Source organism: Vulpes lagopus, chromosome 12 (assembly GCF_018345385.1).
Source record: "Vulpes lagopus strain Blue_001 chromosome 12, ASM1834538v1, whole genome shotgun sequence".
Taxonomy (NCBI): Eukaryota; Metazoa; Chordata; class Mammalia; order Carnivora; family Canidae; genus Vulpes; species Vulpes lagopus.
The window spans coordinates 36,980,520-37,005,731 of record NC_054835.1 but is presented as its reverse complement, the minus strand read 5'-3'; the positions used below and the strand labels follow the sequence as shown (position 1 = coordinate 37,005,731).

The window sequence follows — 25,212 nt, the reverse complement described above, 5'->3', positions numbered from 1 at the left end:
TATGGTCAAAGTCACAACATGATTGGCCTGTTTTGTACCCTCATTAACCTGTTTCCTCTCAGACTTCATACTATCTGCTACCATGGGAATTGGACCTTTATAAGAAAGCATGAGTACCAGAATCATATTAAACCATTTTTAAAAATTTGTATTATCATTTGTATTTTTCATTTGTATTATCTTCTCACTCCTCAATGTTGCTTTATTTTTTTTTAAGATTTTATTTATTTATTCATGAGAGAGGCATGAGAGGCAGAGACACAGGCAGAGGGAGAAGCAGGCCCTATGCAGGGAGCCAGACGCGGGACCCGATCCCGGGACTCCAGGATCAGGCCCTACGCCGAAGGCAGGCACCAAACTGCTGAGCCACCCAGGGATCCCCCTATTAAGCCAATTTTTAAAGAAGATTTTATTTATTTATTCATGAAAGACACAGAGAGAGAGGCAGAGACACAGGCAGAGGGAGAAGCAGTCTCCATGCAAGGAGCCTGACGTGGGACTTGATTCCGGGACTCCGGGGTCACATCCTGAGCCAAAGGCAGACACTCAACCGCTGAGCCACCCAGGCATCCCATATTAAGCCATTTTATACCTGGAGTAAGATGAGTAAAAACACAGTTGCTATTTTCCTTTTCATCATCTTTGTCTCTACCTCTTTGTCTGTCTGTCTGTCTGTCTCTCACACACACACACACACACACAATTAAAGTTGCATAGTAAGCAACTTTTTAAAGATTGAATACTTAGGTCTTTTTGGTCCACATTTACTTCTTCTTCCTGGGTCTTAGGGCACTTACCTCGCTTGTTTCCCCATAGTTATGCCAATAAATGAAACCTTTGAGGAGCTGGCCTGGGGACAGTTCCTTTTTTTTTAATTTTTAAAAATATCTATCTATCTATCTATCTATCTATCTATCTATCTAAGATTTTATTTATTTATTCATGAGAGACACACAGAGAGAGGCAGAGACATAGGCAGAGGGAGAAGCAGGCTCCTCACAGGGAGCCCGATGCGGGGCTTGATTAGGCCCTGAGCTGAAGGCAGGTGCTCAACTGCTGAGCCACCCAGGGGTCCCTTTTTTTTTTTTTTTAATTTTATTTATTTATTCATGGGAAAGAGAGAGAGAGAGAGAGGCGCAGAGACACAGGCAGAGGGAGAAGCAGGCTCCATGTAGGGAGCCCGACGTGGGACTTGATTCTGGTTCTCCAGAATCAGGCCCTGGGCTGAAGGCGGCGCTAAACCATTGAACCACCAGGACTGCACCTTCTTTCTTTCTTTCTTTCTTTCTTTCTTTCTTTCTTTCTTTCTTTCTTTCTTTCTCTCTTTCTTTTTTTTAATTTCATTTATTTATTTATGAGAGACACACAGAGAGAGGCAGAGACACAGGCAGAGGGAGAAGCAGGCTCCACACAGGGACCCCAACGCAGGACTCGATCCTGGTTCTCCAGGATCACGCCCTAGGCCAAAGGCAGGCACTAAACCGCTCAGCCACCCAGGGATCACCTTTCTCTTTTAAAAATATGTTTTATAGGGCAATATGAATTCAGGAATGTCAGAACGGGGGAAGTAAACTCTGAGCTCATAGGTAAGAAGAAACAGCCCTAACATGTTGGAGCATTAGAGAACATTAAAGAAGTTATTGATTTCACATACAAAATGATACATTTGCCTGCAAAAATAAAAATTAAGGGATTGATATTCTGGGGAAATGAGTCATATGTTACTAAGATTAAAAAATTATTGTATATATAATATATATTTGCCCTACAAGATTCTGTGGGAAAAGAACTCAACTCTTCTTACCTTCACATATGGCCTCACAGCAGAGAATTCCTTACTTACTACCTGTAGTGCTCCCCTCATCCCCCCTCCCCTGCCGCCATGAGGAATAAAGATGTGAGATAATGGAGAAGTGAAACCGAATATCGGAAATAGACCTTGCTGAAATAAATCACGTTAAACATCATTCTTTGTACATTGTCTTCCTATTACTTGCCCACTTCCTTCCTTCCTCTGCTGTGATGCTTTTCCTTTTTGACTTGGGACCAATTTCATAGGATTGAAAACATTAAAAGAAGAGTTGGTATGGCCTCAGTTTTAGAGATACGCAACAATTTGGACAGGGAGCATCTCTTCGGCTGATACCAAACAACTCAATCACAAAGACCAATAATTTGCTGTGCTTAGGCACTTTTGCAGAGATGGTTTATTCTACCTCTGCTGTCTGTGCACAGATGTCTCTTCCTCCCAATTCTAATCAATGTAAATTGGGTCAGATCTCCGCTGTGAATTACAAATTGGATCCGAAGTTGGAGGGTCACCGTGCTTGTGACTCCACCTCCTTCCCACCACCATTAGATGGGAAGCTACACCAAAGATCTTTTCTAAATAAATCAGACTTTATTGTAAAACTCGGCCACTGACGAGACATAACCTCATTAGCATTGATTTTAAAATAAATTATTGAAAGTGGCTTGCTTGCTCTTTGCATTTGTAAAATAGGAGAATGTAAATGTATTTGCAATGATAAAAATGAAAACTAAACTTGATTCCTTTATCCTTTCAGGCAACAGCACTTAATCTAGTCATGATACAAAAATGGGAAAAATAAAAATCTGTTCTCTGCAGTTCAATTCCAGACCAAATACTCTGATTTCCATTGCGCCTGTGGAGTCACCTAGAAAGCAAGCAGAACACTGATCTTATATATCATTTACCACCATTACTAACCTCTTCCGTGATGGATGTGAACAGGGAAGCTCTAATCCCCACATCTGTTCTATCCAACGCTGACCTTCCCGGGTGGCTGAAAGTGGGCTCAAGTCAAGAAGCCTAGCTACTGATGTGAGAGTCTGGGTGCTGTGCCTTTGAAAGTGTGAGTATGGAGGTGCCATCACATAGTGAAGGCAATCTCTCCAGAGCTGGTGTGAAAGGCAGCAGCTCTCAGCACCTTCCTAGCTGCAGAGAGCACAATACAGAGAGGCAGATACTTTATCTTGGATCCTTCAGTGAAATCAAACTGGTATCTTTCAAACTCCAAAGTCGAGAAAACCAATTAGATGGCAACAGAAAGAAATGTCTCTTTGCTCATGAAAGAGGGTGGGTTAAACAGCTAGATTTCTCTCTCTCTTTTTTCATCTGTAAAATGAACCTTCAATTTCAAAGAGATTATTTTGAAAAAAATTTTCTTCTTTAGGCTAAAGAGCTTATTGAACTTCTTTATAAGAATATTATTAGGCATTTTAGCATTACATCTACTGGAATACATCTTCATTTAAAAGAGAATTAAAATTTATGTGTTAGCTCAACTTTAAACAGTAATAGATTATAATGGTCCTTGCTCCTAACAGGGCATATGGGACCCCAACCTTACATAGGTTTTAAACAAATTAACCTCTAAAGATTACTGTCCACTTATTACATTAAATGCTCTACTTGATTCCCAAATATCTCATCTCAACTGGGAAAACAGTTGAGGAAGATTCTGTTAGCTTGTGAACGTGTAAGAGAACCATGGGGCATCACAAATGAGCATCAGTATCCAGAGAGTTGATTTCAATCAACACTCTTGGCACAATGTCAGGGACACTAATGAGAGGCTGAAAGGAACAGGACACTGACTCCATCGCGGAGACACAGAGAGGAGCCAGCTTCCCATGACACCTGGCTCCTTTCTGAAGTGCTGCTCTGATGTTGGCTAAACTGAGAACAACATTAAAAAAAAAATGACTGGGTCAGAAAGAGGGAAATCACTTCCCTCAAACAAAGCAAGGTGACAGAAGCTTAAAAAAATGCCAAATGTATCAATGTGCAACCAGATGTCAAGGTGCTCTGGTGATAGATGCAAGAGAAATGCAGATAGATTCGGAGAAGAGAGCATGCAGAAAAGTGGGAACAGAAACCACTCCACTGCATGCACAGATATACTATAAATCTGTGAATGCCATAGCACCTCTTCAGACAACACAGAAAATATGAGCAAGATGCTAATAACACACTTAATTCTCTGTTGTATAGTTTTTAATCTCAACTGTTACCTCAGAATATTTGCATCCTATCTCTGTGGTATGGGTCTTGATGTACATGATATTAAATCCAATTTGTGCTAACTGCAACACTTGGAATGCGCTGAATTTAATTTCACAAATAATAATTGAGCACCTACTAATTGGTGGAGAAAGACCTGAATACAAATCACTGTGGTAAGGGCCGTAACAGAGCTCAATTCTAGTTGAGTATCTGGGAAGGTGTCACTAAGGAGACATGTTTGAGCAGAATGCGGAGGAGAGCAGTTTCAGAGGCTGAGCTCAGGCAAGATATTCTAGATGAAAAAACCCAAGCATGATTCTGGTTTTGGTGCTGGCCAAACACCACCTCATGGCTAGGCCCAGTGTGCAGAGGAGTGAGAGACAGAAACCGCTAGGAAGCTCAGGCCTGTCGATGGCATTGATGCCTGGATACTCCCCTCTGCCCCCCACGGAGGGCTGTTGCTTTTCTGTGAAACTGAAAATCTCTTTCTTCATAAACTTTGTGTTCTTGGTATCTGTTTTTTTCTTTCCTTAGACCTACTCTCACCATTTCTTCTTCCTGTGCATCTGGATAACAGTAAAGGGGGGAAGATAATTCCATAGAATACTTGTTTCCATTTGACTCAAATTAAAAAAAAACACAACCCAGTTATATGCTTTATTATAAAGCAATCTGATTTCTGGGTCTGAACAACCCTCCGGGGCAGTGTGGGCAGTGTCAGAATGCACACAGAAATTCCTAGGGAGAAATCATGGTCTCTCTTCCCTTTTGCTCTCCTAAAATCTCTCCTGAGAACACAGCCAGATTCTGTTGTCACTGCAGCTGCTACAAGGCCACAGTTAAAGCTGCACAATGGTCTCAGGCACCTTGCTGGATGCCAGCTTTGAGGCCCCAGAGAAAGCAAAACCTGATAAAAGTTGTCCTTTTATGGAATATCAGATTACAAAACTGGGCCTGGTCTAGCTGGTCAAATAGTCCGGGAGGGGTGAGAGAAAGCTCAGAGAAGCCTCCCATCTTGCATGTATTGCTTTAGTATTTCCTTGTGGTAATTCTTATAGTTTAATCTACTGCAAATGAGATCTTAAAAGTCAAGGGCCCCCTATGCTCAACACGGATGTTCAGAAATCCCACCGGATACCAACTTTGAAACCATACTAACCCAGGACTAACATTTTTGTGGTCTTGGCTGAAAACCTTGAGTGCTCTGGTTTTCCCTCATGGGAAGGACAGTGCCAGCTACATAGCAAATGCTAATTATCCCATGATCAATGTGATGTAGTGCATTTAATTTGATGACCCATATATTATTTTGATTAGGAAAAAAAGTTTTTGTATTGACTGTATGTGTATGTGTTGCAAGCACTTTTCTCTCTACTAGGAAGACCATTGAAATTATACTCTGAAAGGGAGATCTCAGGTACATGGCCTTCCCATTGAGACAATGAGGCTTGTGTAGGCTCCAGACCAAAGAGGAAGTAGCAGAATGCTACTAAGGATTCTCTGCAAAAGGCATTTACCTGTTACAATGAAACAAATGTTAGAAGCCCCAGTCATTTGACTTTTGATGGGTATGCAGTGTTAGCACAATCCAATGTTACCGTTGGCCATCCCTCTACCCAGCACCTGTCCTTGCAGTAAAAACGGGCCTGAGCAGAAGGTGCACTCCACATTCCATCTGCTCAGGATTTTCAATTTCACCTGCTTCATACATATAGCTGAAAATGTCCAACTGGACTGTCTCAGGTTTGGTTGGTGGAGGCGGGGAACTAGCCATCCCTCAATTTTTCAAGGAGGCATCATTTCCTACTCAAACAGCACCAAATTCCTAATAGCCAGCATTTATTGAGTACTCACTGTATGCCAGGGCTCTGTTCTAAGTGGTTTACAAACTCTAGCTCTAGGCTACTCACAGTCTCCCTCCATGATAGGGACTACTGTTATTCCCATTGTACAGGTGGGAAAATCACATACAGAGAGGGCAAAGAACTTGCTCAAGATCTTACAGCTAGCAGGTGGCTGAAGAGGTCCATTCTGACTTAGAGCCAGTACTCTTACCAGCCATACCTTGCTGTTTCTCATATGCTGCTGCTCAGTAAGATCTTGTGAGTTAGCAGCAGAGGGTAGGCAGTGTCAGGTGCCCTCGTATTCCCTTTCAATCCCTCTGGGACTGGTACTGTAGTACATGTATAATGAACAGAAAATTCCAGAAGCAACAAGCTGAGTGGTATGGGTGGGAAGTGGTATGGGTGATAAAGACTAGGTGCTAAAATATTCATATCATTATTAAGTATCAATATAGCCCACCCCCAATGCGGTTTCTAAAAACTGTGATGGCTAGAAGCTTTCGGGAAAGAACCTGCTGGCTGGGAACAGGTTTTTTTGGACACTTATAAGCAAGTTAGCTGCAGTTTCCCTAACCTGAAGAGAGTCTCTGGCTCTCCTGTTGGGTGGCCTTCCTCACTTTCAAGGGACAGTTGTGAGCATAGGCTAAGTGGCTTTCCTTGGGAAATCAGACCAGTCTCCATGCCCTTGGAGTCCACTCCAACACCTGAATTGATGTGAATTTCTGAGGCAGCGCGGGGATGGCCCAGGGTAGGAGTTAAGGAGGCAAGGGAAGGATGGTCTTTAAGAAGCCAATTATACATTCATCGACCCATTGCCTGGGGGGAAGGTGATGGTTCCAAACTCATCTCATTTCCCAAGGCTCCTTCTCTTTCCTGTCCTTTGCTCTGTGCCTCTGAGCATCAGCCCTCTCTTCCCTGGTTCCTTTGAGAACTAAACATGGTGCATGAAAAGGCCCTTCTTTGCTCCCCAGAAGGCTGAGTGGTTCAGCGAGGTTTTCCCAGAGCACTCTTCCACAGCTGTAACCCAAAGTGGAGTGTCACCTGGATATTTCCCCCCAGCCTGGATGAGAGTGAGTAGAATGTGAGCTCCCTAAGAAGATTCTGGCCAAGTTGAGGAGTATATCTCCTTTTAGGGAGTGTTGTGAATTAGATCCATTTCTGCACCCTGCTGTTGCAATGGAGCAGACTGTGAAAGGGAAGATTCTCAGAGGAGCTGTGTTTTAATGTAGCAATTTGATTCAATTTTCCACTCTATAAAATTACCCATCACTGCTCGTTGCTTTCTAACAGACACCTTCACTCTTAATTTAACAATCCTATCGAATTCTGCCAGGGAAATTGGAAAAATTTATCACCTGTGAAATTTTATTTTCCTTTGGTTGTATCTGTTTTTGTAAAACTTCATTAACGACGATGACTTGCTGAGGAAATTATCATTTTTTTTTTAACTTCAGACACAAGAAATGGCTCGACCTCAACCAAGATATCATTTGCATAATAAAACACAACAAAAAGGCTGGGGAAGTCGGGCTGGCAGAGGCTGGAAGTGCTAGGGGAAGTAGCAGGCTCTCCCTGGTGGTGGGGAGGTGGGTGAGGTCCTCAGCAAGAAGGAGACGTGGGGCCACAGCCTTGCTCCTTGACTCAGGAAGCAATGACGTAGCTTCCTCCCCCACCCCCTCCAAGGGAAGAGATAAATGTAGCATTGACAGGGTCAGACCTTCTTCTTAGGAATCCCTGAAATGCAGGTTGCTTACTGACCCTGGCTTTTTAGCAACCAGTCCTGTCATTAGGGGCCTTAGATTCACCTACGTTCCTAAGTTCATCTGGGATTGAGGTTTAAACTGCTATAAATTTTGGCTTAACTCGAATTTCTCAGCAGAGCACTGAACTCCTGGCAAATTTCCACAGGAGCGATCTTTCTGAATGGACTTGAAGATTCAGCGTTCCTGTGGTCTAACTACCTCACAATTAAAAGGCTCAGGCTTCGGTTTTCCACAGTCTGACCCCCACTGTGCTCTGCACCATTCGACAGCTGCTCTTGTTCCCACAAGAAGGGGCTATGCGGAAGCACTGATGACTATACATTTTTTGAAATGCCGGTTACCATGCCTTTGGAAGAAAGAAATATGTACATGGGCCTGCTGTGATGGTGGGCTGAGGAAACAGGTTTATGCGTAGGAGATGCAATTAGATTTGTGGTATATATGAACTAAGTACTAATGAGTTGTACTCTATCAGGGTCTTAGGCTACTGACAAAGTTTGCCAGCACTTATCTGTATTCCTTTAGACTTTTGATCACCTTCCTCATTTTGAGGTGACTTTATATTATTTTCACATTTACAAAGAAAAGAAGTTGAAACTAGAGCGTTCTGGTGACCCACTTCAAGATCCAGAGTAAACCAGTGAAGGCCAACCCGAGTAGTCTTGACTCTTTAACCTTGTCAACATATGTAATAAATTACTTCACATGGCAAAGGTGAAAGACACTCCCTGATCAAGTCATCTTGCTCCCAGAGCAAGGGAGAACTTCTGTACTGGGTGGGAATCATGGAAGCTTCAATGAAGCTTCTCTATGCTCTTCTTCTTCTTCTTTTTTTTTTTTTTTAAGATTTTATTCATTTATTCATGAGAGACACAGAGAAAGAGAGAGGCAGAGACACAGGCAGAGGGAGAAGCAGGCTCCATGCAGGGAGCCCGATGTGGGACTCAATCCAGGGACTTCAGGATTACGTCCTGGGCCAAAGGCAGGCGCTCAACCACTGAGCCACCCAGGCATCCCTCCCTATGTTCTTTTCTTCAGAGATTTGGCTTCCTCTGGAGGTTTCAAACTTACATTCTTCTACCAGGTCAAGAATTTCAATGGAAGATAATCAGAAGATAAAATTTCTCACCTGGTAAGACTTCATAAATATCATCTTCTGTCTCCTTTGCAGGCTCTTTTGGCCCCATACTCCCAGGCAAGATGATAGGTCTGCACTGGGAACCGGAGTTTGGGGCATCAAAGCCATCAATATCATCATACGTCTCTTCCTCTTCCTCCTCTTCCTCCTCATCTTCACACGGAATGGTTAAGGAGCTCAGATCTGCCAGGGCAGAGGTGAGAATGAATCACGGTGGAGAGATAAAGGAAAGAAAAAGGCAGGAAAGGAAAGAGGGAGAAGGAGGTGGAGGGATGAGAATAAAATATGTCAAAAGAAAATGAAACGCTAGGTTAAGTGCTGTTATTTCTGACGTGGGCCGTGGTGCCAGGAAATCTACAGAAAAGGCCAGACTAGCACTGTGTCAGGTTTAAACTATCAACATAAATCCTTCCATGCAATAAAACTTGATCAGGATGAAGCAGCTTTGAAAAGGATGAGTGTGCAAATAAGCGCATGAAGTGAAGGGATGAAAATGAGGCCAGAAGAGGAAATGCCAGTGTACCATGTACTGTTGCCAAGTAGAGAACTAGAAGGGTGAGTGATGGCCTGTTGCTCCACAGGATGCGCAGAACCCTGGGAGCTATGGTGGCTTCCTGAAGGTAGCTAAGCTGTCAGAAGCTCATCTCCCCCATGATCTTACTGCAGAATGTCAGGCAAGTTTGTTTATAAAGAGAAAAACCGGCAAGGGTGGAAGAAGAGAAAGTGAGATACAGAAAAATATTATAGTAGTGTAAGATCAAATGGAGTGGCTGAGCCATGTGGTTACCATGTCCTTTTGCAACTGTACAGTCTGGCTGACCTCAAAGTGGGTCATTCAAGAAAGGATATGGAGCCATTACAGCACTGGGGAGCACAGGGCCAGAGAGGGAGATTGGTTTCTTTTTTTAATGGGGAACTGGGAAGGTTCGCTCTCTGATGTCTAGTACAGAATGCTCTCTGAAACCCTGCTGAGGGGCCTCTGCAGGATGGGCAAGTGCAGTCAGGGTACTCTGGGGAAGGAAAGGATGGAGAGAGACATCCGACATTCATTTCAAAACACAATAAAACTGTTTGGCTTGATTAGGCATTTAATAAAGATTTTGCAACAATTTTCATCTGAATTCTGGTGCCACATCATATGAGGAAGGGATCAAAGACACATTTGTGGCTTAAACCATATGTTATTATTTTGTTTGTTTTAAAATAAAATGGAATGAATAATTTCTTCAATGTGGGATTCTGAAAGTACCACAGGGTACAGCTCAATAAAGCTGCTTTGAGTTTTATTGAGGTTTACACACTTAGGGGTATATTACACGCATAAATCCAAGGCACCTAGATGAGAGTGTACCCTGTAGTCTTGCCATCAATGTTCATGTTTGCCTAGTTCCAGTCTATTATACGTGACGCTCTTGGTAGATGCAATAGTTTGTTTTTGTGAAAGCAAAGGCATAAACTGAGTAAAATAGGCAATTCTTGTAATTAAAGCTCTGGTGCTTCCTTCTTTTTATCCACAATAAAATCTTATAGCAGAATAAAAAACAGAGGCGAAAAGGCTTGGTGTTTTTAGGCTGATGTGTTTCTCTCTAGGTCTTGGGCCATGAACAAAGTTGGTGTTTCTGCCTTTCTTCAGCAGCAGAGTCCTGCCATGATGGTGTATCATGGGTTATCTGATGCCAAGTGATAGATTCAAGTAGGCTGCTTCTACCTGCCAGGCCACTCCCAGATAAGGCTTCCTGGGCCACTGTCACTGCTGCGCTTGCAGGCTGGCCAGCAGAGGGTACTCTAAGAGCGGTCATTTAACATCTTCAGGCAGGACTCTTCCCATCCCAAGGTGAGGAATATTTTATTGTGGTTTGGGAAAGAACAATTTGCTTTTAATGTCAAATGGTCATGAAGGCCACCTTGATTAGATTTCTACTTCCTGTTAAGTTTAAAACAAGATTTGGGACCTAAATTACATCTAGATGACTTTACATTTGATATGAATTCCCTTTTCAGAATATAAGGGGTTGGGGGATCCCTGGGTGGTGCAGCGGTTTAGCGCTTGCCTTTGGCCCAGGGCACGATCCTGGAGACCCAGGATCGAATCCCACGTCGGGCTCCCGGTGCATGGAGCCTGCTTCTCCCTCTGCCTGTGTCTCTGCCTCTCTCTCTCTCTCTCTCTCTCTGGGTGACTATCATAAATAAATAAAAATTAAAAAAAAAAGGAATATAAGGGGCTGGGAGATATCTAATTGAGTTGAGCTGGTTTTCATAATCTCCTTTTCTAGTGATTATGAATACTACAGTGGTCATCTCCAGGTTGATGGTTTGTTTACCTTCTGGTTCATACATGGTACTATTTGTTGTTATAATATAAGGAATGGTAGAAGGGAGAATGAACAGAAAAAATAGATTGAAGCCTGTGGGTTATATTTATGCAATATAACTTCAACTGCAAATCCACTTAAGTATTGTTTCTGTAATAATGGTACTTACCCTTTAACAAGAAACTTATTTGATCCACCCAGTCCCTGGCTTCAGCTGGATTAGCAGCTGTAAACTAGAGAAAAATTAGTGAATTAATTTATCACCTTTATGAATTCATAAAATTTCCATGAATCCTATAGGGAGGTTCAAAGAGAAGAGCTTTGTGGGCCAAGTTGCAGAGTTAGGTTGAAACTCAGGATTTGCTGTCTGCTTAATATTTAGAGAAAAAAAATCAAATCTTACTCAAAGTGTTATTTCCCTTCAGTAGTTCTGTATAGCCCATATGGACTACTGTTTGGGTCCAGACCTTCATGTTCATGTGCATTCATTCGATTATCCATGCATTCATCAGGCATTTTTTTGAGAAAAGTTTACAGAAAGAAAAAGCAAAGTAAAACTCCTGACTTCAAAGAACAATGTTCAGTTATGGAGACAGGATACACACTTGAAATGGAAACAATTCAAAGTAGGTGCATCTGAGAACAGTTGGATGCTAAGAGGGATGCTGAGAGAGCACAGCAGCACTAGAGGAAGCCAGGGAAGCTTGAGAAAGTAATACTGTTTTGGTTGGATTTTGAAAGAGTTGGTGGAAGCTGCCTGGTGGAGGGAACCATGTGCAGAAGATGAGGTGTGAGACCACTGTGTATGGGGGAGGGTAGGCAGATCAGCCAGACAGGAGACCAGGAACAGGTGGTGCTGGAGGGTTCTGGGTCAGGGGTCACGGGGGTGGGGGAGGGAGGGGGAGTTGGTGAAGGGGCTCGAGTACTAGGAGTTCAGACTTGAAATGTAGAAAATAGGAAGCTGTAAATTCTAAGCAAAAGGCGTGGGAGATTCTTTCAATTGTTGTGGGTACAAGGGATTAGAAAAGGGAGAAATTGGAGACAGAAGACTATCTAGAAGGCTATTTAGCAGGTCCTCTGGGGGACATGGTTGGGACAAGTATTGTGACGGCTGTGGGAATAAGAAGGGGAAGATCCAAAGGATATTGTAGAGGAAGAATCCACAGACCATGATAATGACTTGGATTCAATGGGCCAAAGAATAGAAGAAGTAAACAAACTCTACATTCTGATTCACAAAACAAGTCAGTCAAGCATCAAACCTTAGTAATTTTTTATTTTAAATGAATCAACTTGAAATGACTCTTCCCGAAAAACATTTTTATTATCTGGCCATTAGGGTAAGATAAAGATATGTACCGTATAAGAAACCTAGATTCCTGCTTAATACTTATTAATAGACATTATCATTCTTGATTTCATAAAAACTCATTTACATAAAAAAATGTCTAAGGAAATTGATTTAGACTTGTCAAATAAATTTTTATGTGAAGGAGGCACCATCAATACTGAATAATAAAAATAACTTAGATACAGACCCAGTGCATACATCTGTTATATATATATATATATATATATATATATTTATTTATTTATTAAGGACTCTTTATAAAAGTTTAGTTTAAATAAAAAAATCTTTTTTTTGAAATTCCATATTAAAGACCTAGGTCGTTTTATCAAAATTAGATTTAAGATACCATAGAAATATAAAGGGACAAGTACTGAGAAGCATTTGAATAGTCAAAAGGTTACTCAAGTAGTTAATATTAACCTTAGCATGGCTTTTCTCTTTCTCATAAGTTAGCTAATGTTTTTCCACATTGTTTTAGTAAAATCATGATAAGATAAAAATGACCAACAAGCGGGAAACAACATTTGTGTGTGTGTATATATACACAGACACACGTAAAAATATATTTTCAGAGAAAATCATGACATTCCTATAGTCAGAATTTTTTATTGCTTTAGCTAATAAATGCCTTGCTTATAATATTGCCTACTATATTTGTCAAATATATAAAAATGAACACATTGAAAAATAAGCGTTTCTCACCCCAACCCAGGTACTCTAGTCCTTCCAGTTATCACTGTTACTACTCAATTGTCACCCATGTCTTAGGAGTCCTTCTAGAGATATGCAATGCTTCTACACACAGGAAGATTATTTGGGATAGCAAGATGAATATGGGAAAATAACTTATTTTTCATTCTACTGTCAGATTTTTCTTTTTTCTGGCTTTCATGGAATGAAGTGAAGGTAGTCTGTTAAAAAATAAAGAGGATGGAAATTGAAGGTGTGAAATCAGGGATGATGAATAAGGAATTGGATTGTGTGCTGCAATAGACAAGACTCTCACCTATGGAGTGAGACTGGGAAGGGGAGGGGTGAAAAGTCGGAAGCCAACCAAAAGCAGTACCTAGGATGAGAGTGACAATACAGAGGAGGAAGGAGGGCATCACATAACAAAGGTGAAGACATGTCAAGAAAGAAGGTCCTGGTAAGAAATGAGCAGGTAACAAAGAAAGGATGGAACCCAGCATAGCACCCCAGCTCACATGCAGCATGGAATGAAATTGCAACACAAATGAGGACCATCATCTCCTCGGCTCATCCTACCTCATAGCTGCGCCTATCCTGGGAGGTCAGTTCAAAGCAGGATTCTTTCTTGGAATCTTTTCGCAGGTAGGGGGCCATCCGTACACTGTAGCCCTTAATGAGAAAGGTCCCTTTGGGCTGCTTGCCTGCAAGACAGGAAAGCTCCCTGTATCCCTAGAGAGATGCAACCGCCAAGGGAAGGCATCTTCTCTGGTATGTAAAATAAAAGCACGGAAACAGCTGTTACATCCCTGAGGAACCACAACAGTCAAGGAAAGGTTATTAAGGAAGCTTAAGAAGAGGCTACTGTGACAGTGAGGCAGAGATCACTGCCAAGCTAGGGAAATGCAACATGAAAGGTTATTTTGCCAAAAGAGTACAACAGAGACAGAGAATTTATTAGAATGTTAAGAGATCTATAATAACAGAAGGAAGGAATTATTACAACAGGGAGAGAGTGGCTGTAAACGTGAGGCTCTTGAAGGCTATTACAGAACTGCAGCATGTTATTATCAGGGCCAGCAGAGCTCACATTTGAGGGGGGGTGGACAGCAGCACAGGGGGCATGAGGAGTTCCCAGTCTCTCTCCCTATGCCCTCTGTAGCATTTGGGGTAGACTGCTCTCCCCCACTGCTGGTCAGGTGGGAATTGGTGCTAGAGGGAGCATAATTAAAACTCCGTATTTTATTCCCCCTTCCCAGAGGTCAAATTGGGAAGTAGCAGGGTTCTGTTAAGTATCATTTGGTGAGGACGAAGGAGGGACAGGGCTCTAAGTGAAGGAGAGGAGAGACCATTTTGCCTGTAACTCCCTTTTTTAAAAAATAAAACATTAGGAATGGGAAAAGAGGCGGGTGGTTCCTGATGGTTTTCTGTCCTCATGGTGTGGTTCAGGCAGAGCATACAGAAGAGTGGAACCACAGCGTCTGGGTGATGATTTGTGTCCTGTTATCGTGTGAAATGGATTTCTTAATACATGCTTTTTGAGGATGATGATGATAAGGTGGCAGTGGGTTGACAGTATTAGGAAAAGAAAAGAAAAAGGCTCTATCCTTACCTGGTTGAGCTAAAAGAAATACACAAACACTCTATACTTACTAAGAAAATGTCTTGGGCACAATAAGAAGTAACTGGCGAGAAGGGAGCCATGCAACAGTGCTTTTTGACACCAGAATCTTTTTTGTTAAAGTATCTCTCCTTGTTCTAACTGGCCACTAAATGTTTTGTTGTTTCTTTGGTCACCAGGTTTTATTTCACTCTGACCGCAAAATGGTCCATAAAAGTCTCCAAGTTTCTCTCTCTCCCGCTCTCTCACCTTGAGTATAGAGGATTCTGAATGAATGAATGTGATACCTGGTTTTATATTCAGATATGCCAACCACTTATTTAAATGCATGGGAAGTGAAGAACATTTTTTTTTTTTGGAAGTGAAGAACATTTTACAATGATATAAACGTTATATTAGTTTGAAGGTTTAAAATAAGCAAATAGCACCTGGCTGGCTTGTACATCTAGAATTCAGGGAAGAAATTGTAGTTTCTGGGTTGAAGAGTGGTCTGGGGATTGGAAGGAAGGCTGGGGGTGTGTTACTTAGGGTTTGAGCTCTAAGTGTGAAGAGCTTCACACTTCACCCGTAGATGGGAAGGTCTTTGAGGAATATAAGAGGGAGGAAGAAGAAGAGGAAGTCAGTGATACCTGTGGTAGGCAGAGAGGCAGGGTGAATCAATTGCCTTGACGCCCAAGGGCAAATCTTAAGGATGCCAGGTCATTTAGCAAAGCTGCAGTTCTTTCAGTTACCTTAATTCCAAAAGTATAGGAAGTCCAAAGGCAATTGGGTAGATATCTGATTATTCCCTAGACTGGACATCTAGGCATTGGAAGATGCCTAATCCTGGGAAGGAACAAAGAGAGGAGTAACAGGGAATGATTGGAAGGAAAAGGAAGGGTTTCTCTGAATTATGAGCCTCTGTGCCAAGGAATTAGAGCCCAAGGAAGGCCTCCACAACAACTGATGTGTTGCTTTTCTTTTTCTCTTGCTTTGTAGAATTATTCCTGTGGCTAGTTAGAGTCTGCAGGAGGGTACCCCTTCTTTGAAGGTTTGTGTTCATTTACAATAATAATTTTTTAAAAGATTATTTATTTATTCATAAGAGAGACACACACACAGAGAGGCAGAGACATAGGCAGAGGGAGAAGCAAGCTCCAGGCAGGGAGCCTGATGTGGGACTCGATCCTAGGACTCCAGGATCACGCCCTGGGCTGAATGCAGACACTTAACAGCTGACCCACCCAGGCGTCCCTACAATAATCATTTTTAACTTGTATTTAGTTGTAGCTGACTCATATTTGTGCTTATATCCTGTTCCCTCTCAGGAACTTAGCGACTGTATTAAGCATGGTTGGGAAGTCTTCTAGGGATAGCATATGAGTGTTGTGCTTGATTGACTCAGTGGTGGCTCATTAAGAAGCTGCCTCTGGCCTGAGTCAACACTTCACTGCTGCTGCCATCTGGCTGGAGGGTGTCTCTTGGGCACAGCAACCATTTAGGTCTCAATACTCCATGGCTCTAGGGATGTCCACTGGACTACTTCCCAGTATTCAGTAGGATAAAGTTGAGAGCATATTCTTAGAGAGTTTGGACTCAAGGGGTCTATTTCTGGGCTGTTGCTAAGCTGTTGAAATCCTTCTCAGATTTTTTTTCAATATTTTAACTATATGGTTAATGTCTATAAAGAGTTGGAGGTTCTTTAAAAAAAAAAGAATGCCAAAGTGTTCAACCTTGAATATGTTATAGTCATAATAAAAGATTATCTTTTTTAACATTTTATTTTTATTTTTATTTTTTATTTATTTATTTTTTTATTTATTTATGATAGTCACACAGAGAGAGAGAGAGAGGCAGAGACACAGGCAGAGGGAGAAGCAGGCTCCATGCACCGGGAGCCCGACGTGGGACTCGATCCCGGGTCTCCAGGATCGCGCCCTGGGCCAAAGGCAGGCGCCAAACCGCTGCGCCACCCAGGGATCCCAACATTTTATTTTTAAAAAGATTTATTTATTAGAGACAAAGAGTGCACATGTGAGTTGGGGGGAGGGGCAGAGGGAGAGAAGCTTCAAGCAAAGCCCCACCTGGGGCTTGATCCCATGACCCATGAGACCATGACCTGAGCCAAAGACAAGAGTTAGATGCTTAACTGACTGAGCTACCACGGTGCCCCATGGATAACCTTTTGATATGCTGACCACACTATCCTAATGTTTAAAGGGGAAATAACTTCTAAACTGGCATCTGAGTTTTTGGTCATGGGCAAGGTATGGCTTACCCAAGCCTATTTTTCCCAAGTATGTCCCTTTATGGGTGTTAGTTAAAGACTGCTATCGTGAGATCTAAGTGCTCGAGAATTTACGAAGTGCTTGCATCCAGGAGTGAGATGCTGCTGTGCAAATGAAGAACACTTACTTTTCTCATTAGCATAGTAGTAGAAGAGGCCTCTGCTGACAACACACCACCGCTTCTGCCACTCTGATCCAAAGAAACTATGATCTAAACAGAACAGCAGTAAGGGACATAAATTCAGGTAACTACAACCACTGAAGAGTCCGTAAAGTCCAACAACACACAGTCCAGTTTGTTATTGTTTTATTTCCTAGGTTAATGGACTGTAAAACCCTCCCTTTCACTCCCGCAGGCTATCCCATATTGACTCAGAGTCCAGAGGGCTCGCTCAGTTAAAGGTCCAAATTCTAAACAGGTTTTGCCTGATGTGACCCCTCACAGCTATCCCACTATCTATCTTCTTTTATAGCTTTCAGGTTCTAATCTCATCTAGTACTTTTCAAATTCTCTATGATACTTTTATGTGGTGCCTTTTAGCAAACCAAACTGATGCTCCAGGCCACACAGGCATGAGAAGTTCTTTCTTTGTACGAAGGCAATTTGCCTTTTGAGTGTTAAACCTGGGACCCTGGGCTTAGTTAGGATAGCAGTATCTATTTTAATCCAGTGAGTGATGGGTCGAGGTTGGGCTCCTCTGAAACATGAAACTGGGTTGCTTCACATAGGTTGTAAAATTACGCTTGTGGCAACATAGTTTTACTCTATGGGAGCACACTGAGGGATGAAAACAAGAATATCACCACTCATGCATTCAACAAGTTTTATTAAACACCTGTTGTGTACCAGGTGAGTAAAGCAGAACTAGTTTCCTATCCTGATGGTTTTGAGGCATCTCTTCAGCCTACACACAGACACCAGACTTCTTTTCCTCTCCTGCCTTCTTTTTGGCCATTCATCTCCCAAACACAGAATTGGTCATAGAAAAAGCACCTGCTATGTTAGCCCTCTTTTTCCTCATGTCCCTCCCCTTTCTGGAATGTTCTAAGGACTGTGGATCTGGTCAGTACCTTTGCTTTTCTTTTCCAAGTAACCTTGCTTGATGATGTTATCAAGTTCTTGAGCTCCTCTTGTGATGTCTTCCGTTCCTAAAAGGAATAACAGCAGAATGCTTTGTTGAAGCCTGACAGAATTTTTTCATTTATTTAGGCTCCTTGAGATAATCCACATTAATGAAGGGGGTGCAGAAACACAACAGCTTAAACACAGTACAAAATAAACAATTTTTGTATGATGGGGGGAAGTAAATTTTCTTTCTTCCTAATTATATCTAATGCTAACATCACTTACAATGATCTAAACATACATGAGTTTGGACAAGGGGAAGTAGCCTAAATATGAGCCTAAATAGGACTCTAGAGAATTAAGAGTTTGCTGTGGATATAAGCTCCAAATAGGATAATCCACATTGAGATAATCAAAAGTCAAATGAATTTCTACCAACAGAGAGAAGCTTAACGAGTGATAGAGTTCACCATACATGCAACCACCTCTGTGAGAGCAATACACATTCACTCTTAAAAAAAAAAACAAAAAAACAAAAAAAGAAAAACATAAATATTAAGTTCATACAAAGAAGGGCTCAATTGGCAGTAAGTGCCACATCCTGGTTTTGTCCAAGTATGGGAAAGAGTCTCAGAATGGTTGGAGCCTATACCAAGAGAAGACTCTGGAACTGCCATCGGCTTTGGAACATATGCTGCTAACATCCTTGACTTACGTTCTTTCTTTCTTTCTTTCTTTCTTTCTTTCTTTCTTTCTTTCTTTCTTTCTTTTTTTTCCATCCTTGGCTTTCAGTTAGCCTTGTTAGGTACAAATTTATTGAGAAGTCAAGATCCTGAGCCATCGTTCACTACAGGGGTTCATACTTATTTTATAGAAGGGAGGGGGTAAGGACAAAAAAGGACATTTTATCAAAAAATAAAATGAAACAAGAACAACAAAAACTCTTTAAAAAAATACAAGTCCATATATCTGTTTTTAAAAGTTTATTTACTGGGCAGCCCGGGTGGCTCAGTGGTTTAGCACCACCTTCAGCCCAGGGTGTGATCCTGGAGACCCAGGATCGAGTCCCATGTTGGGCTCCCTGCATGGAGCCTGCTTCTCCCTCTGCTGTGTCTCTGCCTCTCTCTCTCTCTCTCTGTGTGTGTGTCTCTCATGAATAAATAAATAAAATCTTTTATTTTTAAATAAAAGTTTATTTATTTAGTCATCTCTACACCCAACACAGGGCTTGAACTCATGACCCTGAGATCAAGAGTTGTGTGATCTTCCAACAGAGCCAGCCAGGTGCCCCCAAGCCTGTATTTCTTAGTTAGGAGAAATAAAGAGAGTGGGCTGATAGAGTTCTAATGTTTATTCTTTTTAGTCTCCAAAACCAAAGCTCTTTTGGTTTCCCTTAATAGATTTAGAAATCAAAACAAAATACAAACCAAATTAAGGCACAACCCCATATAAATCAACTGGGTCACCTACCTATACAATATATTGAAAGTTTGGGGTTGAAATAATTTTTCAATTGCACAATTGTTTTTTGAAATCTACTATAACTAACATTTATTTGGGGGCGGGGGGCTATGAGCTGGCACTTCTTATTTAAAAATCTATTTAAAGGGGCAGCCCGGGTGGCTCAGCGGTTTAGCGCTGCCTTCAGCCCAGGGTCTGATCTTGGAGACCCGGGATCAAGTCCCATGTCAGGCCCTGCATGGAGCCTGCTTCTCCCTCTGCCTGTGTCTCTGCCTCTGTCTCCCTCTGTGTCTCTCATGAATAAGTAAATAAAATAAAAAATAAAAATAAAAAATAAAAATTTATTTAAAAAGAGCATTTTCAGACAATTTAAAATGCAACTAAGATTACCTTTTGCTTCTTAGCTGTTTCAAACTTAGTTTTAAGCATAGAGATCTGAAGAGTTTTTCTTTTTTAGTGTGTCAAAGTGCCTGATTCTTTCTATTTGTCCTTATTGTCAACTTCCTTGTTCATGGACTATTTTCATTTGTGTGCTCTACAGTTAGCAAACTCTGTGGCTGCTATAAATCCTCCCAGATGGGTCTCAGGGTGCACACATGAGATGAACAGCAGCAAAGGGAAGTTCATTTGTCTAGGATCCTTTCATTTCTCCCACCCCTCTAAAAATTCTAATATCTTTCTGAAAATGCTCTCCAAGAAAACAGAAACTGATCCACTGAGGTTAGAGTGGCTGGGTCCAGGACCCGGGCATGGCTCTGAAAGCCCTTTGGAGGAGACTTCATCCTCTCTGTAGCACTGTCAAAAATTGCTCCTAGAGGCCTAAAAATGAAATGAAAGACAGAGGGGATGAGAAAAACAGGATCTCCTAAGCTTGGAGTATCCATCCCTTCTTTCAGTTTTTTTTTCTTTTCTTTTTCCTTTTTTGAGGTCTTGTAAAACTTAGAGACACTTCTTGTTAAAGATGCCGAGAGTCTGAATCATAAAAGACATGTTAAATGTTCTATTAGAATTCAAACCTCCTTTTTTAATGCAAATCTAAATGCCATTTTATGGAACATCTATAATTATGAAAATGGGAAGACATTGCCTTGTGTGCGGGGAGAGTCTGTGAGTATGAATATTACATTAATGTGCCCACACCAGCTCACTGATCCTGCTGGCAGGAGCATAAAAAATGCTTGAGTGAAACTTTTATTTAGATGTTAAGACTCCAGGCCCCAGCGGGGTGACAGAGACAGTCCCTGTGAGTTGCCATCAGAGAGAGCGCTTGAATTGAATTACCCAGGGGGGAAGGAAGTAGTGATGAGCACTGCTTCGCTTATTTAATTTCATTTACTTTCAGTACATTATCAGCATGAGGCATTTCTCTCCCCACCAACCGAAACCCAAGAATGCCACCACCAAGAAAACAAAGACAGGATGCTGCAGAGATGTTTGAACTCCAAGTCACTAATTCTAGGAAGCTAGGGTCAGCACCACCGCCACCTTCTTTCCCAAAGAGTCATACTTAGTTTTGCTAAAATTGGGCAGGGAATGAGTTGCTGAATTCTCTCTCTTGGTTATTCACCAGCAGATTTTGAAGAGCACCAGAGCTAGAAATGCGGTATTTTATGTGATGTGTTTTGGCAAGATGGATTATATTGGTTTGTCTGTCTTTCTTTCTCTCTCTCTTTCTTTCTTTCTTTCTTTCTTTCTTTCTTTCTTTCTTTCTTTCTTCTTTCTTTCTTCTTTCTTTCTTTCTTCTTTCTTTCTTTCTTTCTTTCTTTCTTTCTTTCTTTTTCTTTCTTCTTTCTTTCTTTCTTTCTTTCTTTCTTTCTTTCTTTCTTTCTTTCTCTTTCTCTTTCTTTTTTCCAAATATTTTATTTATTTATTTGAGAGTGTGGTGAGCAGACAGAGAGAGAGAGAGAGAGAGAGAGAGAGAGAGGCGGAGGGAGAGGGAGAAGCAGGTGCTGCACTGAGCAGGAAGCCCAATACGAGGCTTGATCCCAGAATTCTGAGATCATGACCTGAGCTGAAGGCAGATGCTTAACTGATGGAGCCACCCAGGCACCCCAGTGTTGCTTTCTTATTAGAAGGAATCTGTACTAATGAACTCTCTTGCCTGGTTTCTCTTATGGGCAGTGGACAAAATTGAGATGAAGTTTGAAATGGCTATGGAATAAGAATTAGGAAATTGAACCAAATCAATTTCTATTCTAGTGATTGTCTTCTGTGTACAAGGCACTGTGTGGTGGTGAATATAATAACAGAATTGGGGGATCCCTGGGTGGCTCAGCGGTTTGGCGCCTGCCTTTGGCCCAGGGTGTGATCCTGGAGTCCCAGGATTGAGTCCCGCATCGGGCTCCCAGCATGGAGCCTGCTTCTCCCTCCTCCTGTGTCTCTGCCTCTCTCTCTCTCTCTCTCTATGTCTATCATAAATAAATAAATAAATCTTTAAAAAAAAATAACAGAATTGTTCTCAGTGTAAGTTGACACTGAGCTCAATTTCATTAGCTCCATGATCTATTGGATAAATCCACACAATCAAGATGGGAAGCCAGTGTGGCAATCAAGCTGTCTCCTCTTTCAGTGTCAGCTCAGTGTCCTACTGATCAAGAACCAGTGATCTCGAGGATGCACAGTGTTAGCTATGGTCCTGGGGTGATGAGGCAGGAGGAGTCTTGTATGGCTGAATCCACACCTCCTGGCAAATGAACAGATCTGCTGAGCTACTTAATGCCTAATAGAAAGTATGTAAATACCTTGCAGGATGATGATAAAAACAGGAAGGAGCCAAAAATAATTGCATGAGTTGCTATTTTAGGGCAAAAACATTTATATTTAAGTATACAATTTTTTAAAAACTGAGGCTTTTTGTCCGTTACCTGAAAAAAAGATGTCACCATCTTAATGAAAAAATAGAAATGATTTAGAGTTATTTGGAATAAATGGACTTCTTGGATAAATCTAAGAGTGTATCCCGTTGTATCAGCACAAAACAGAATTACATTCGTGTCATAATCTCTCTCTACTACTGCACTTAACTAAATCTCCCAGAATAGCCCATATAAAGAAAAGATTCACTTAGCTGAAGGATGTGGGGCCATAAAGATAAGATCAGCAGAGAAGTGTTACCTAGAAGTGATGGCCACCCAACTTTCATGGTAGATAAAGATAAAAGAAATTCTCAGACATCCTTCTCTCCTCATCCAGATGCCTTCAAGCCCTTGGATCCCACCCATACCCAACTTTGCAATGAAAAACGACAGAGTAGGATTCCATCTCTCAGCGCTAAACATGACTCCTTAGTCAGCTACGCACAGCAACAACAATGGGGACCCTTTGGAGTGTGATACATTTCCATAAAGCAGTCAATAAAAAAGACACGGGAGCTTATGTGAGTCACGGCCTATTTAATCAGCTGCGTTCTAGCCCACTGAGAAAAGAGAATTGGAGAAATCACTTGGCAACACCACAGCACAAGGCTAACAGCACAAGAGGCCACACAATTTCACTGCAAAAAAGGCTGTAGTCCCTGCAGAACCAACCATGTGCCCATGAACTTTCATTATAGGCAGCTGGCTTGGTTTCTTGCTAAACCAACCTGAAATGAAAATCAATGATTTTTAAAAAACATCTTTTGTTCAAATCCCACCTGTCCCTGAAACTGTGGATGTCTCCCATCCTCCCTCTTCCTTTCAAGTTCTTTTCAATTGTTTGAGAAATGGACCAAACTCCAGCCTAGAGATTGATAGCTACCAGTGATGAATTTCAAGGAAGGTGAAGCTGACCAGGTTCCTCCATCAAAGTACCTGTGATAAAAGCCCCTGAGGGTTGGGTGGATGAGGTTGGAGAAAATCTAATATTTGAACGCTGGGGATGGTGAAGCTCCATCTGCAATTCCAATTCACTCACAGGTTGCTGGTGTATGTGCAATTGTAGACGAGTGACAAACACACACTTTGCAATCCCTCAAACATACACAGAGGAATAGAATATGTGAGGGAGGGTCGGGGAGGGTAGTAATCTCCTGTCTGGTGGTTGCTAGTCCTAAATCTCCTTTGCATTTGGCCTCTGTGGCCAAATAAGTTTCTTACAGTCTTTCCTTAGCTTCTTGCATTTCTAGGTAACTTTTTGCTTTCTTTTAATTTTTCGGTATCAGTTAGTGACAGTTTGAGGTGTCCAGTATGTAGGGTTCAACTTCTGAGCGTGATGCTAACAAGGAATTTGGTTTCTTTCTTTCTTTCTTTCTTTCTTTCTTTCTTTCTTTTTTTTTTTTTTTAAAGATTTTCTTTATTTATTCATGAAAGACACAAACAGAGAGGCAGAGACAGGCAGAGGGAGAAGCAGGCTCCCTGTGGAGAGCCTGATATGGGGCTTGATCCTAGGACCCTGGGATCATGATCTGAGCCGAAGGCAGACACTTAACCACTGAGCCACCCAGGTGTCCCAGGAAGTTGGTTTCAATGACTCTTCCTCTGTTAGTCTCTTGGGACAGGCTTATATAATTCTCTAACTTCTGTGGTTCTATTTGATACCCACTCAAATTTACCCTTATTCCTCCACTTTCCTGTCATTTTGCTTCACTGATTAAAGAATTTACACCAACACATATAATACATGTAAGGTGAAAAATTCTAAATCACAAATAACAATAGACTTGGGATTGGAAAGGTTCAAAGATACAGAGACCACCTGGACAGCATTAATTTCATGGAGGAATCAACTGGATAGCAGATGAAAAGGAAGGGAGTGAACATAATAGACTTGATCAAATTCTTCAACAAGCTGTGATAGAAGAAGCCAGACAGCAAAATTAGAACTGGAGCTAGACTGAAGGAGGTCAGAAAATGGAAGAAATCACACATCTGCAGTCAGCAAACCAGCACAGGAGACAATGTTCAGGAGATCTTGATGGGCTCATTTGCCTCAAACTTTATAAAGTCTTGAAAAAAATGAAAATCTGTTAATCCAGGTAACAGACCAGACAGTGTAAAAATCTTTTTTTAAAAAAGATATTATTTATTTATTCATGAGAGACACACAGAGAGAGAGAGAGAGAGAGAGAGAGAGAGGCAGAGACACAGGCAGAGGGAGAAGCAGGCTCCATGTAGGGAGCCCCACGATCCCAGGTCTCCAGGATCATGCCTTGGGCTGAAGGTGGAGCTAAACCGCTGAATCACCCCGACTACCCCGGGACAGTGTAAAAATCTGTGGAAGAAATCTTGTTATACTGAGGACAAAGAAAATTCATGCCAGATTCTAAGCCAATTAGAAGTACTAAGAAAAGAAGCAGATAATTGATGAATAAATTAAAACTAATGTTTTAATAAAAATGAAAAAAACTAGTAAGTTTTTAATCTGCATTTTCCAAAAAAGACTTATTTGAGAGAGACAGAGCAAGCAAGAGGAGGGGCAGAGGGCAGACTCCCCACTGAGCACAGAGTCTGACATTAGGATTGATCCCACGACCCTGAGATCATGACCTGAGCTGAAATCAAGAGTTGGATGCTTAACTGACTGAGCTACCCAGGGTCCCCCTAATCTGCATTTTATAAAGCATATTTACACCTCATTTGAGCTTCATAGCTGCCCTATGAGGTATGTGTTATTATCAGCTCCACTTTACAGACCAGGAAACTGAGGCTCAGTGAAATTACTGAACTTGCTGAAGTTTGCTCAGTTGGAACAGC

The 25,212-nt window shown here is 41.6% G+C and overlaps 1 protein-coding gene across 2 annotated transcripts in view; it reads right to left on the bottom strand.

The window, feature by feature from the left end:
* The window catches only part of SKAP1 (src kinase associated phosphoprotein 1), a 285,276-nt gene that overhangs the window by 32,898 nt on the left and 227,166 nt on the right, over positions 1–25,212 (bottom strand). The window contains exons 5-9 of one of the 2 annotated variants that reach the window (XM_041727103.1): positions 18,085–18,162; positions 17,141–17,224; positions 13,705–13,829; positions 11,257–11,320; positions 8,767–8,958 (exon numbers count right to left, since the gene is read on the bottom strand). In XM_041727103.1, the coding sequence (XP_041583037.1) occupies positions 8,767–8,958; positions 11,257–11,320; positions 13,705–13,829; positions 17,141–17,224; positions 18,085–18,162 (543 nt within the window). The remainder of the gene's footprint in view (positions 1–8,766; positions 8,959–11,256; positions 11,321–13,704; positions 13,830–17,140; positions 17,225–18,084; positions 18,163–25,212) is intronic. The other variant, XR_005983283.1, reaches the window with a different exon arrangement.